General features: G+C 43.2%; 1 protein-coding gene across 1 annotated transcript in view; it reads right to left on the bottom strand.

Moving 5' to 3' along the window:
* Window positions 1-16,025, bottom strand: part of KAT6A (lysine acetyltransferase 6A) — a 55,588-nt gene that overhangs the window by 32,643 nt on the left and 6,920 nt on the right. Inside the window, exons 2-3 of the mRNA XM_090055440.1 lie at window positions 15,261-15,312; window positions 14,379-15,148 (exon numbers count right to left, since the gene is read on the bottom strand). Of these exons, the coding sequence (XP_089911566.1) occupies window positions 14,379-14,981 (603 nt within the window). The 5' untranslated portion in view covers window positions 14,982-15,148; window positions 15,261-15,312. The remainder of the gene's footprint in view (window positions 1-14,378; window positions 15,149-15,260; window positions 15,313-16,025) is intronic.

Genomic DNA, 16,025 nt, shown 5'->3' with positions numbered 1-16,025 from the left:
GCAAACCCAAGTCTCACTCTCTCACATATCTCAACAAAACTTCATTGGTTTCTGTCTAGTGAAGTGTCATTTCTATAGGACTAAGATGAGAAAAGAATGATTTCACATGCCTCAAAATATGCCTGAAGGATTTCCAATCTTCTCTTCAAAGACAGGAACGTTCAAGTCTCACTAAGCTGTCACCTGGAAATATGAACTGCTAATGCATCTGATATGGAAACAGGTCGCTACTCTATACAATGTCAAAAGAAAGTGGAGGTGCAGTTAAATAGCCAGCAGACTCTTCACTCACTGTAGCACCAGAAAACGTGCATATGCAACAGAGCAGTATCCAGCCAGTACCAGATAAAGATACAAGGAACCGCAGATGAGCACTGTCTATGGTTCTGAGGATTCTAATATGTATTATGCTAATATTTAAGAATTATGCCAAAGTAGTTTGAAAGAGCTGTACTTAATGAAACATAAAGCACCAAGAGAGTACAAAGTGATTTACAGACAAGAGAGGCAATTATATCCCTGATGCTTCCACTGTCAAGCAGCGATTCCCCAACCACTGGTCATGATCTGAAGTGATATTGGCAGCATTTACAAGTGGGATCACAGACCCCACAAAAATAACATTGCAGCACTCTGGCTTCCACTGGAGATGAGATTACCCGTGGCTGTTTCAAAGAGACCACATAAAGGCGAGGGAATTAAGTGACAAGCATAATGTGTGGAGTTCCACGTCACACCCCTCTCTGCAGTCAGCTCCATGAGCATGAGCCCCACAGCATGTACAATAACCCAGTAACATCCAATTAGCCTGTGCATATGCAGAGGTCCAGGCCTGCAAACCTAATCACAGAACTAAATTTATGCCCGTTCTCTCTTGCACACTAAAGCGTCACATACAGAAGACTTGATTCGTGGTCCTGAGGATGTTATAGAAGTAGTCACAGACGGTCTTAGATAAAATGACCACAAATTGATTCAATTTGAACTCAATTGCTAACTAAGGTTTTTGATTTCAAAGGAAAAGTTTGAAAACAATCAGGATAACTAGTTTGGGAACTTAGTCCGAGAGTTCAGTGGCTTTCTTTGAAGAGAAAACTGACTTCTTATACAAGGGCAATGCAGTAGGTGTCATTGTCTGGGCTTTGGCAAAATACTCTGCAACAAGGGAAGTGTCAGTTAAGTTGACGACGACAGGGTTTGTAAAAGGAAGGGTAAGGAACTGGCTAGGGGACAGACAAGTTTATGCTAAATGTAGGGAGTTCCAAGGACCGGATTTTGGATTGGTCTTTCGTGTTTTCACTAATGGCTCTGGCACAAACCGTAGGAGCACGTGAATGAAATTTACTGACAACACCGAGCTTGGAGCACAGTCGGTGCAGAAAAGACTAAGGCAACGTGCAGGAAGATCTAGATGACCTTGAGGGCTGGAGAAATACAGCACTACACAGTGCAAGGACATGCACCTGAGGGCTACAAAAATGTCTTCTCCAAGCTGATGGTGCATCAGTTGGAAACTGTCAAGGAAGAGAAAATTCAGGCTTTATCAGTTGATCACACGATGACTGTCAGGCAGTAGTGGGATGCAGCTTTGAAAAACTCAGATGCAATCTCAGGATGTTTTCTGAGTAGAGAGAAGGAAGTACTAATGCTGGTGTGCAAGGAATTGGTAAGACAGCGTCTCATTCTGGTCACCTGTGTTCAGAGAACGGCTGTTAGGGTGTTCAAGGAAAGGACAGAGCCCATCCTGCAAAAGCCTGAAAGAGCCTGGCCTGTGTGGCCTAACAAAGGCCAAAAGGGGGATAAGTTTTGAGACAAGCTTTTTCTTTTTTTTAAAAAATGGAAAAGAAAACTTGTTTCTGACTACCTAAAGTTTTCAATGCATCATACTAACTAGTGTAGCTACATTTCAGAAACTGAGAGGATGACTGAATGTGGCACCTGGAGTAAACAGGGGCAAAGAAGAAAGGTGTAGTTCAGAGGGCAAGTGTCTAATCCAATAATGGTTGAATAGTGCAAGGCATGTTGCAGTGAGTGTACTTCATCAGATTGGAACCATGAATTCTGGGATAATGAATGTTATTGGAATGGATAACTGACTTACACATTATAGTTTCCCCCAAATAATCATTTCTTTTCTGCAGCCTGGAGGGGAGGGAGTAGCTCTCTCTTCACTGAAAATGAGTTTGCTCAGCACACTTGTCGTCAACCAACAGCCAATGCTGGATAATTGGATAAGCCAATTCGGCCACCCTGTTATGTTACTTATCAAAGCAACCTACTAGCTGGAAAAAAGGAGACCTAGCACTTTCTTAACACAGCAGCAGACTATTTCATACATCCTACATCTGCAGGAAGTTTACCTTATTCCAAAAGAATTTTTAAAAAGTCACAGCACTATTAAAAACCTGGACTCATCTTTCTTTATCTGTGTGCTTCTCTTGCTATCATCCAGCTCCTTCTCCTTGACTACCGTCCTCTAAGTTAAGGGTCTATGAAATCTGCACTCTTTGGAAGACAGCAGGATGGATCGCTTGTACACAGCAAGAAGTTTTCTTTCACAATCGGAGGGCTTCGTTTCTGTTACCTCTTAGAAACAAATACTAAAAATACACTTTTATAAGCCCAATCAACTCCAATTGTTGTTATTAATATTGCACATTATAAAAACAGTTTGAATGTTAGGGGGGGTTACAGCGAGTCTCGATTAAGAGGGTGAGCAGCCTGTGTCGAAGACAGTGTTATAGTAAGGATGGAGAGTTCTCGCTGCTGGTGTGTTTGTTCAGCAAAGAAAATCCTGGCAAGTGAAGAATACGTGCACACAATGAGAGATCCGGGAAAACAAGACTGGAAGCAGCCAACTCCGCTTCATGCTGGAGATTGTTGGCAGACATTCAACTCCTTCTGCTGTTTTTCTCGCAAGCACATCTATCTATGTAATGTCACCAGATCCAGAGAGGGGAGGGAGCCAGAGTGAAAGAGAGCGACAGTGTTTTACAGGCTGCCAGCCCCTCAGCACATGCTGTTACTATACAAAGGATGTCTAGAAAGCCAACGTGCTGTAAGATTCAAAGACTGCACCCCCCTCCTGAAGACAACTGCAGAGAAGAGAACTGCCTCTGGAAAGGAGAAAAGCCTTTAATTAAAGACTTGAATTTCAGCCAGTGACTCAGTTCGGCAACTCCCAGAATTCATGGAGGGAAAGAAAAAAAATATCCATCCTCTAAACCTACAGGAAAAAAAGCCTCCTGAGCTACATCCATGAACCACATTGGCAGTGCAGGTCACTATCAGCTATCTGAATGTGCTGCATTTCCTGCAGACATTTTACTGATATCAGATGCTCATCAGATAAACAATCTTGTTTCCATCCCTTTATTGTACGTATGCCCACATGCGCAGGAAGGTTCAGAACACATAATCCTGTTTTGGAAAAGGACCAACATGGTTCTGCAACTAGGAAGCAGAAGGAAATACTCAAACCTTACAGATACAGATTTGGAATCACGTTGTGTCAATGTATATATAGGGCTTTGCGTCACCCCGTCAGAAAATGTGCAAGTCACTGCTCTAAATCCAGGATCTACCCGTTAAGAGAATGGTAGCAGGAAAGCCACAGCTAGAGAGTCTATTAATTTACTAGAAAATGCTTCTGCGGACTAAACCATAACCCCATTCGTTCCGATTCATGATGCTGGATGTCATTGAGGAGGTACGTGCTGCTTAAAGTGACCTACAGAAACTGCCCCAGATGCCTGCAACTGTAGGAAGGTAAAACTGGAACCAGCAGCAATCAACATCACGTGAAGAATATTTGGTGTGGAAGGCAACACAGTTCAGTATACAGAGCACTGCAGCAGGCAGTCGAGAGACCTGGATCCTATTCCCAGTTCTGCCAGCAACCTGCCGTGGCACACTGGGAAAGTCGCTTCAGTTCTGAATTTCCAGTTTGCTCATCTATACAACAGAACTAATGACATTTACTGTAGTTTGAGAACTGCAGTGCAAAAAAGCCTTATAGCGAGCAGCTCAATATAATCTGGAATACTATTTCACAAGATTTGTTTGTGGCAGAACTGGGTGCCATTTATAATCTGCAGAATCAGCCACCCTCTCTCCTCTTACTGAATGCCAAGTCACCATTCTTGATACTCTGCAGACAACTGTCAAGAGGCAATACATGCCAGCGTGGACTGAACACACCAAAATGTTTTAAGATACATATTTGTGGCCAAGGCAAGTGTCTTAACAGATTTCTAAAGGGTTCCTGAAGGAAGGCTCCATTTTACCACCACATTTAATGCCTGCCTTTTAATGGGCTTTTTTCCTCCGAGTCTCATCCGACTGTTAACAGAGATCAGTGGCCAGAAACAGACTGGTATTGTTTCACCAGGAGATAGGTGAGCTTGCTCCAAGAGGAGGATAAAAGAAATAAGAACAATTTAAGGACACTGTACAAACAGACAGCGTGTCCTTACTTAGCCTACAGACAGCAAGTTTGGTCACTCTGTTGAAAATGTCTGCTTTAGCCCCTGTTTAGGGGAAAAAGAGCAAATGCTGCAATGAAGAAAACATCTGAATGGCTGCACATACTGGTGTGCCTGAGATGAGAGAGGCAGTTTAGTAGCACAACACATCCAACCCAAACTCAATGCAGTGGTTATGTTGACTGAATGAAGAACCTGTGGGAATTAGTTTGAGGCTGAAATAGCAAATAAACAAAAAAATGGATTTTCTAATGGAAAAAAATCAAGTTTTAGACATGTCTTTGAATGAGGGCAAATAAGTGATTGCTTTTTTGTTTTCTAATAAGGCATCTTATGGTTTTGTGCCAAGAGAATAGTCATCGTTTTGGGGGCTATTACCGAGTTGGAATAATAATAGCCCTTTCTCTGAAAAAACGAGATAGCACTGTGGTGAGATCTGAATCTGAACTTCCAGTAGCACAGGAACATCTGATGCGGTGCAGAGGCCTACATAAACATACGTTCTTTGTCAGACAGCTGAGTAGCTATACAGCATTTAAATGAATTTGAATTCACCGCATCTTTATTTGAGGGATATAAATTTAAAATTTGGAATTGCTATTTCTCCACTTACTCAACCTAACCACACAAGCGAAGCTGTAATGCAGCCCTGCTCCTTCTTTAAGAACTCTACTAACCAGTGTAACTAGGGAAACAAAAAAACAAAAGCAGCACAACTCTTCCCTACCAAAAGCCACTAGAAACGGATTCTAATGATCTTTCACAGCAAGAGTTAGCAAACTCCCATGTTTTTGATCCATCGTCTTTATTAATATGTTCTTGATCCACAGTCAAATGCAGCACAAAGTTATCAGTGCTGTTCTTTTGCCACCCCCTGTACAGCCTGCACAAGAACAGATCATTCCTACATCAGCAGTCTCTTGAAGACCTTAACAGTAAGTCTGGACAAGGCTCAGACATACAGCTTGGTCCCTTCCAACAAACAGGTTTCCTGCGGGGAGATGGAGCACATACAGATACTTTGCAAGCCTAAAGGCAGGTGAAGAAATTGTGCTGAGTATGAGACAAGCTACAGTAATTACCACATCTTCACTGACAGGCGATTAAGAGAATATACAATACTGTAACACGTTCAGATATCAAAGACAGATCTTCTGTTTCCGATATGCAGTCTAGCAATAACTCTGGTAACACTTTATCCCTTCTGTGCATCTCTTAATGGCTACTGCTTCCTGAAACCTACCAGTACAATTTTAGAAGTAACCTTCCCCTTCTTTTTTCACATACTCCTTCAGGGAGTTCACTACAAGCCTAAGCAAGTTAGGACACGCAGTCTTCATCCATAGGTCCTCAATACTAAACACTTAGAGATAAGTATTGAAGACTAAGAAACCAAGTGCCTAGCAGTGCCGAATATCCTTTAAAGCCGTTTCAAAAAAAGCCAGTGCAAACCACTAAGATCCCGCTCTAGGAGTCTGATGTTACACCCATTTTAAAGATGAGTAAACAGACAGAACTGTAGAATAACTTGCCCAAAGTCACAATGCATCAGTGACAGAACCAAGAACAGCAAGTCAGAAAACATGGGACTAAGTCTAGCCTCTCAAGTAACCCGTCTTGTTGCATTCAGTTATATGGTGAGATACATAATTATGTCCCATTCTTTTGGTATGGTGAAATGAAAAAGTTTAGAAAGCTAAGCAAGCCTAGATGATTGAGTACTGTTTGTGCCAAGATGTTCTGTATACTTCTACACCATCTAGAAACTTAAAAAAAAATTTAGTCTACAGGATCATCTGTATAAGGATGGTACTGGCGTCTTAAAAGATGGATGGATCTTACGATAACAAGGCAGGTGCTGAATTCTCACCACTCCTACATCTCACCCTACAAGAGAAGCAACATGGGATTCATGTATCCTGCAAGATCTTTAGGGAGACAAGGAGTTCTGCTGTAGTCTCCAGATCCGGAAAATAAAAGCTAAGAACACTCTACACACAATGGAGGCAGACACTGCCTATAACTACTCTCTAGGTCAAACTTAATTCTTGATCCTTTAGAGGAGAAAAGAGCAATAATATACACCTTCCCACCTCCTCTGCACAGAGAACAGAGGCCAAAAGAATCTACAGTCTTCTGTCACACATAAGATATGTATGGCCAGATTTTCTACTGCCCGCACTAGTGTATTTTTAATAATTCAGACCCCATCTTTTGGGTAATAGGCCAATATTTCATTCAAAATTTACACTATCCTTAATCATCTCAATTCTACCACATCTGTGACATGTAAAGTATGCAAGTGGAAAGATCAAAGTTGTGGGCTGATAGTAGCTTTTCTGGGCAGGGAGGGTAGAAGAGAGGGAATAACTTGCTGTCTCTCTCGTTATGTAACAAAAAGCCAGAACTACGCTATTGTGTACTTAGTGTGCTCCAGAATCCACTCTTCCAGTCTGTCCATATTTTAAACCTCTGTATGATAAATAAGGTTCCTTTCTTAATTGCACTTCAGGGATGTGTCAGTCCACATCGGCCAAGAGCCACTTGAACAGAAAACACTCACAGCAGGGTGCTAGCCAACACACTGGGCCAATCTCATTTCATTGAGAGCTGGTATCCTGCACCCAACTTCAAACAACTGTCAGTACACGGGGAAAAATGTGGTTCTTAAAACACACCACTACTGTAAACACATCATCACAACCACACTCCCGCCACTTCCCATGGACTCACTTACCTCTTGTTGCTTTGTCCCCTGCCAAAACACACCCCGGTATTCCAGACTGTGTCATTTCTTTGTCTAAGACTACCCCCCACCTCTAAAAGACCATGCTGCCTTCCCAGTGTATCATCTCCTGTCACCATCATGGAAACCCAAGAATGGATGCCATTTCTGCCCCATTTAATACTGCTGCATTATTAGGTAGCGCTTCACCTGTTCACTAATCAAGCGAATCAAGTTCAGAGTAATTTTCTGGCACTTGGGTTTCCAGAGTTACACACTGTGCAGATGGAGGCCATCTGTTAGGAGCCATGACTTTCCTGTCAAAGGAGAACAGTCTTCCCTCTCCAAGGAACCAGCTGGAACAGAGTGAATCCTAATCCTGCTCCAGCTGGGAGCTAACGCCAGCACAAGGCTGAACTCTCTTTGAATCTAATTACACCACTGTGGTTGCTGCAGATCCTTTGTGCACCCCACAGATCCTATCGCTACCCAAAACACACCAAACAACTTCACTTGCTAGCAATGGAATTGCTTTTGGACACAAGGCATTGAACTAACAGGCATTCACTTAACATATTCTTTAGTACAGCCACAGAAGCATTAGTTATCATATGGATAAAGGCCCTCCAACTGTCCACAATGCCGTCTTTGACAAGTGAATGCTCTCACTGGATAAATGAAATTTGGCTTTGTCTCTGCTGAACACAGTATGGCAGCTAAGGCATGTCTGCAAGACCTGCGGTAGGACAGGAGAGCTGCAAAGGCAAGCCATGAAGGCTGGTGTGTGCATACATGTCTGTCCAATTCAAATGACAATCTCATTGTGTTATAGATATAAATAGTTACCTGCTTACTTCCTAATTTTGTGCAGCTGTATCTGATCTGTTCTGTTCCTTACGGCAACTGGATCATTACTGAACTAAATAAATACTTCTCCCATTATACTATTTAGGGGGAAAAAAAACCCTCTCCCCTCCTTTTTGGAGCCAGCAACATTTGCTGTAGAGCTCTATACCGTAAGATGTCCTGAAGGACAGAGTTTAAATACTTACAGATTAATGCAGGACTTTCTGCTTTTAGATGACACAAAAAGCAGACCCAAGGAAAACAGAAAATGGGACCAATGAATGCAAGAAGTACTGGCTCTTCCAGCTGGTCTTTAAAATTGTTCCAGTCATGCTCTCAGAAAATTTCAGACCATGCTGCTAGTGCCCAGCCTCACTAGCTACTCCAGCCTTCTTTTCAGTTAGCTGAAATCTCTCTACATCCTTTACTATTAAGAGAGTTCTGCAGACCCAAAGCTCCTGGAAGAGAAAAAGGTTCCCCATCTGCAACATCCAGTCTCTCCCACTGCACATCTTTACAGCTTATGGCACTAGGTCACCAGGAAAGAACTCTTCCCTCTGCTCAGCAGCACTACACATCAGAACAAACCAGTTTACCCTATGTTAAATCTGGTCAGCTTTTTAGGGAGACAGCTTCCAGTTTCTTCATGATTCCTGGAGAATCCTAAACTTTAGTAAAACACGCCTGGGCCCTTGTAGCATAACCCTGTGTATCAGCTCAACTGTCTACAAAACAGGAACACCCCATTACTGGATCACATAAAAGATGAAAAGTACAGCCTTGTGTATGACATTTACATGGCAAAAATTACGGACATGTTGTACATAAAAAGTAAATCTGATTCCCAGTGTTTGTTAAATGCGTAGGTTATTACATTCATTTATGACCAATAAGTATTAAAGTATGGATGGTCTGCCATGTGGCAAACTTACAGATACTATAATAATCATAACCTGCATTTATCTTTTTTAGACTTGTGCAATCTTAACACCACAATAATGAAGTCATGCACTGTTCCAGGACTATTTGCAGCATGCTAAGCTTTGTCATCCCCTAATCTTTATTCACTGCTAACTAAGGTCTTGTCTAAACTAAGATCTACGATTGTGGCTTCCCTTGTGTTCAACTTCCATCTATGATCTCTGGTCCCTCCCCCATGGGTGGCAATTTACAGATCATGCCAAACAGCCACGGTGGAGATGCATTTTAGGTGTAGTAGTGTTAGGTGTCTGGTAGATGTCTCAACACCTTGGAGTTATGTACAGAGTACTTCTGTCCATGGTTCCTAGCAAAGTGCAGTGTCAAAAAAGTTAGCAAATAGCAAGCAGTGGTCACAGCATACCAATTAAAATAATAATTGCAGTATTACAATTACTATGTTATCTGTCTGTTGTGTACCGTTACTGTTTTGTTTTATACTTCAGTTGAAAATCCTCAGAGCAAGGTTTTTACTGAAGTGTTCACACCACGCTAGGACAGTAAGTCTGGGACTGCTAGGCAACAGGGCTGTACAAATAAGGATTGTTATTGTGACAAAGGGATCGGTTGCAGAAGTGCCTTAAATCAGGACCTCTCCAGCTAACTGAGTGGCTCTACCAGTTCAAGTAGTTCAGTTCAGTTGTTTGGCAAGAAAAGAACTGAGAATCACAAAAATGCTTGCTTTGAAATGTCAGCCATCAGGACAGACTCTTGAAACACTGCCACCCTCTTTCCAAACCACTGCGAACGTCTCCAAAAGCTACCATCCACCTGTAAAGGGAGTTAAATATGGCAGATACCACACACTTCATGCATGATCTTGCTTAAATATGAAACATTGTACTTTCCACACTTCAAAAACACATATATTAACTATAGATCCCATCAAATCAGCAGTCCTACAAAAAGTGCCACTTTTACCACCAGATAATTGAGAGCAACTTTTCCTATAGCTGAGAGAACAAATCATGTTGTTACTATACAGGTGTACAGGGATGTGGCAGGCAGTACGGACAGAAAAATCAGGTCGCAACAAACACAGCTATGTCAACCAAGAACCAAGTATCCAAGAAAGTTTCAGCCAGATGCTCTCCAAATTCCTTTCCCCATACTTACTGCTGAAGCCCTTCCAGGCCTGGCCACACCCTAATAAGCTGAAAGTAAATTCTTGTTTCTGTTTCTTGTACTGGAGACAGAACAAGTTTTTACATTTTGGAAGACTGGGAAGACGTATGTACCGTCTGTCACCTTGATCTCTGCGCTCCAAAGTGCTCAAAAAAGGAACGTGACTTAGAACCACGTCAACTCGGCTAATAATTGGGAGGGAATTTGAAAGAACAAATCTATTCCTCTAACAACTGTCAGTGCTGAACAAACCTTTCAGAAAACAAACATGATAAAAATCCCTACGGATCTGCTTTCTGAGCAGAATGAAAAGCATACCCATTAGCCATTTGTAAAAGCTTTAAAAATATTTTAACCAGAGTGCTAACAACCAAACTGTAATCACAAAAATTGCATGCTTCTAGAGCCACCTCCTCATAGGATAACTCAGTCCCGGAAGTGGGAAGGACACTGGCTCCACCCGGTGCCAAGCAAGTGCCCTCTGCTCCACTCCCACCACCTTGGGCTACTTGACTGACTCAATGCAAGACGTTTGAAATCTGCACTTCCTCGGCTCTATTGAACATGGGAAGGGAGGATTCCAGCCTCATCTAGACTTTGCACACCATTCTCACTAGATCACTTAGAGAATTGTTCTTCTCCACAAATAAAAGGAAGGCCCTCCTGATTCAACATACTGAAATTAATTTAGCCATCTCTTATTTTGCCCTCATCCTTTCCCCTGCTCTCACCAAAGCAACTAACGATTATGGAGCTCTAGTGTAGCCAGCCACCTGCCATACAGACAAACTGAGCCAAAACCAAGGCCCAGAACTCAGTGCTAGATGCCATATGGGAAGTAAAACAAGCCTTGAGCTTTAGAGAAAAGGTCCAGTCAAAGTATAAAGAAGCAAAGAGAGACGCGGCCATGCCTTCCATCTGCAAAAGGAAAGAGGGTAGGCAAAGCACTTCAGAACTAAAAATAACTCTAGCTCCCTATTCAGTAACCATCACCACATAAAGGTACCCAACCCTTAAGGCTGAATTGTGTCCACTGACAAAATCTCAGTGATATTTCTGGACCTACACAGACTTCACAGAGGAGGGCTTTTCAACTGCATGAATCTGTGAGCCCAAGTTGTTGTCTTTGTCCAAAGAACGAATGCCGTAACATGGTAAAGAGTTAGTATTTTCAGTTTTGCAAAAAAGAAAAGCAACTTTTTATATAAGCTACTGAGACTCAGTGGTTTTACTTCTTTAACTACTGATAGAAACTATTTTATAGAGAATAGTCTACAAGATGCTTTCAAACCAACTACAGATATATTCTAGAACATGAGAACTTGGAAGTGAAACTGAACTGTGAACAGCAGAAAGTTTCTAGTGCCTTTGTCCAGGATGAGAAAAGCAGGATATGTATTTTTTTTTAAAAACATTTTGCTTTTGGCCTTAGGTTTTAAAATTTCCTTTTTATGTTATAAGAAATGCAAAGATGTCTGGACAAAGTTTTTACAACAGTGCCAACACTGGTACTCAAAAAAAAAATGTCAAATGCTTGTCAGAGGTGCTGAGTACACAAAGTCCCTGCTGACTTCAGTGGAACCTACTGTTGCTCAGCACATCTGAAAACCCGATAAGTTTCTTACATGACCAGGTGTCCAGGCTGTAGCCAGATTGGTCTAGAGGTAAAAGGAATCAAAACTCGTGGAAGATGTGATATATATATATATATTTTTATTAGACCAACTAGTTATCTGCAAACAAATTATTTTATTCATTTGCAAGCTTTTGGGTGCACTCACCCTTCATCAGGTGTAGGAGAGAGCAAAGACTGTAAAAGTTCTTCTGAGCAGAAATGAAAATTCATGACCAAGTACCGATTTAGGATCCTAAATCTGGTTGCCCATATCTGAAAAATCTACAAAAGCTCTTTAACAGCCTTTTTCACAATGCACACTTAGGAGAAAGCAGCAAAAGGGAAAGCAAGGCAACATCTTTTACAGCTAGCTACACAAGATTGACTTTTTTTTCCAAGTTCATATGTTGTGAAGAGTTGTTAGAATTATATTTTTGTCACAATACCAAAACATGCTGGTGGAATGGTACCCTAGAAGAAGAGTTCCTATGATTTCAGCAGGACAAAACAAGTGGGTAACTCAAGCAATGTATTAAATCATGTGCATAAGTGTTACAAAATCTCCCCAAAAACAGCAAAGGTGAGTTACCAAAATGGTCCTTGCAAACAAAACTATGGCTCAAACTTGGCACAGTTCCTAATCCCATACAGGTCTTCACATCTGACAAATCACAACAGAGTCTAATGAGCAGTACACCTGTTGGCAGTTTCTGCAGCAAGCCCATAACCTGACCTAGATATGGAGAGTGAACTTCCTCACCCTTAGAGATTGACCCACCACATCAATCAAAGGAAGGTCTGCCTGGAAAACCCCACACAGCCTGCACTTGTTCTGGGGATAAAGTAACTCAAGCATCCAGTGCTAGCAATCAATATCTTTAGGGTACACCAGCTTCATTAAAACAAAAATACCAGAGCAAAGGAACCAAAGCATCTGTCAGACACTAAAATTGAGGTAAACTACATTTAAAGCAGGATTGCTACTACAGCATTTGTTGTCCCTGCAATTAATCAGTCCGTAAGTTGATCGCCCTGCCTTTGTTGCACACTGCAGGTACATCCTTCCCAGTGATCCAAGTTCCTTGTGGCTTTATGTCATGAGATGTTACAGAACCTCGGTCGCTGGAGACTTCTCAAGAATAGGTTTGATAAATACCTGTCAGAAAGAGTTTGTGTGTAGCTGACCCTGCCTTGGGGCAGGGGGATAAACTAAGTCAGTGGTTTTCAACCTGTGGTCCGCAGACCCCCGGGGGTCCACAGACTGTCTAAGGGGTTTGCGAAAGATGATTATGATCAATCAATGGTATGCGAATACCCACACTTACAATTCGAAGGGGTCCGCACCTCCATGTGAATTTTTTTTTTTTTTTTTTTTTTTTTAGGGATCTGCGCAAATGAAGGAAGGTTGAAAACTACTAGACTAGGTGACCTCAAGGTATCTTCCAGCTCTCCTTTCTGAGATGCAGCCAAATTAGAACTAGCAGGACAGTGAAGATATTTTAACATGACAGTAAACAACCATGTGAGCTTACATTTTACAAACAGGGCTAGGGTCACAGAAGAAATGACTCAACACAGGACACTATATTTCTAATACTCGTTACATGTTTTGAATATTCAAGGATTTCCTTCCAAATCTGAGTAGCTACCAGGAAATGCAACAATACCTGATGCTTAAGGTGAATGGGGATGTGTGCGCACAAACATGCACACCCCCCCCTTCAAATCTTGATTAAAATTTTAAATTGCTGTTTTGCACAGAACCATACCCAGGGAGTACAGAAAGGGACAGGATTTCTCATATCTCACCTCATCGTAAGGATGCCCTCTTGTAATGATCAGACTAAATGAATGGGTGGGTACTACAGAATGGGTGTAAAGCTATTTCTAATGACTAGTCTTGCTCTCAGGTTGTGTTAACATCAAGATTTTATTTAATGGTATTTTCCTACTGCTACCACCACCAGTTCCATTCCTATCAGCATTAGGTCTTTTCACAAAAAAGTTTGATTACGCTGCTCTGGAAACAAAAACTACAGGCTTAATAATGCTCAAAGCGATAACCAAGCAACTGTATGAAGAAGCTGCTGTCTTTTTACCTGTAGTGTCACTGAAAGGTGCTCAGCATAGGCCTGTATTCTTTTGTCCTGCAAAGGGCAACGCTGTGGTCTACATGATTTTACCATCATAACCCTATGTGGATCTTCACTAATGGCAAAAAGTGATAGAAAATGAATATTAGAAAATATATCTATATATCCTTCAAAGCCTCAGATCTGGCTAGGCCACAGCCAAGTGCTCTGCCTGAAGTGTCAAAGTAATCCGAGAGGCACTAAGGACTCGTATTTATAAAATTAAAGAAAACGAAAAGACCGTGGTGCTTTTTGAAAGAGACTACAAACTCCACTGCACCGAGCCTGAAAGTGAACGGAACAAGATCATTTTCAAGCACTTTCAGAAGCATGTGAAAGAAAAAGAAACCTTCATCCACTTAAAGATTCACCACAGGACCCAGACCATTTCCAACTTATCTGATTCACAACAAAATACTGACCTCAAAATCGGAGCCTTTACCACCCTATTTCGTCAGCTCCGAGGTCCTTACCTTATCCTTCTCATGGGGAAGAAGCGACACAGGTGGCAGACAGGAAAGAGACTCGCAGCTTTCCTTCCCGTCAGCATTAGCGACCGCTTTAGTGTTGAGCTGGTAGAGAGGTCCATCTTTAAGGAGTCTGCCATGGCCAACAGCACGCTTGACAGCTAGTCGCAATTGCTGGTGAAAAGCGGAAGCAGCGCTACCTCCAAACAACGCAGACACATCCTTCTGACTTTTCAAAAAGCGCTCTATGTTTTTCAAGGACGAGCCACTGGACTCCGCCAAGCCCTCGATCGCCCGTTTGATCAGTTTATTCCAGTCCACATTTGGTTTACCATCCAACTTTCCATGGTTTCGAGGCTTCGGAAGTGCTATTCTCCCCGGATTATCGGGATCCTTGTAGGAATTGAGACCCTTGTTGGAGACTTTTAAAATAGTCCCATCTTTAACGCTTAATTCTAGTTGTTCCAAAACAGTTTTACGGTCCAAACCATGGGATGAAGACACCGCATTGCATATCCTCTCCTCTGAAGGGCGTTGTTTTTGCTTCTTGACCTTTTTAATCGCCTCCAAAATCCACTCAGTATACAGCGGGTTGGCGAGTTTTACCATGGTGAAGACTTCTGTATATCCATAGAGTCGTTATCCCTTATCCCGATGCTGCACAAGTTTCACACCGTGGGAAAACAGATTCTCGGAGGAGAGTAACCAGCTAACCATAGCATACACGTTTCTGATATGAACTGCTTCTCTTTGATCCAATATTAGTTTTCTTAAAACTGAAAGAAACAACAGATCCCATTAGGAACTGATCCACACTTCCCAACAGATCCCACCACCACTCCCGGGGCAAGCCCAGCAAAGCTGGAAAGCTGTCAAAGCACATCTTACCTCACTTCGGGACTTCCGCGTCGCAATCGGAAAGAGAACTGGAACGTTACGCCTACAAGAAAATGGAAGAGAGTCATTTTTGAGGGAAAAAAGTCACGACGCCGAAGTCTGACTTCCACCATCCTACGAACGGACGCTTCACCAACTTTTCCTGAGACCACCCTTGCCGCCCTGGGAGACCGCCAAGACCCGAAAAAAGAAAAACACTGCGTTCACATCCAGGGACGCAACCGAATGCCAGTGGCGACAAGGCAGCGCCGTTCCCGCCCGTCTGCATCTAGCCAAGACGAGTCCCGAGCACAGAGAGTCGGGACGGACGATGCGCCGAGTAAAGGCTACCTGGCGCCTTTGTCTGCAGCCAGGGTTTTATAGCGGACCCCAAAGTCCCCCCATTGTGCCCAGTGCAGGCACGAAAGGGCGTGCGGCGAGAGGGGGGCACGCGCCGTGGCCACCCCTCCTTGCGTCCTGAAAGCCGCGACACCTGCCCGCTGCGGCTGCATGGAGAAAGTTGTGGTGAAACCTGCGGGTGTCCCCTCGCCCGGGGCTGGGGCCGGGAGGCAGCGGGTGACAGGACGCCGCCCGCACGGGCGGGAAGCCCCCCGAGTGCCCGGCCTCGCCGCCCGCGGCAGACAAAGCGCGACCGCCCCTCGCCGCGGGCTCAGCACCAGGCGGCGGGCGGCGCCCCCCGGCCCTGCACCTGCCGCGGCCCCGAGCGCGGCGCGGCCGGGCCTGGGCGGGAGGCGGGCGCGGGAGGCGGGGGCCGCG

This window comes from Crocodylus siamensis, chromosome 6, assembly GCF_052110815.1.
Source record: "Crocodylus siamensis isolate JL-2025a chromosome 6, ASM5211081v1, whole genome shotgun sequence".
NCBI lineage: Eukaryota > Metazoa > Chordata > Crocodylia > Crocodylidae > Crocodylus > Crocodylus siamensis.
This window is presented reverse-complemented; position numbering and strand designations above follow the sequence as displayed.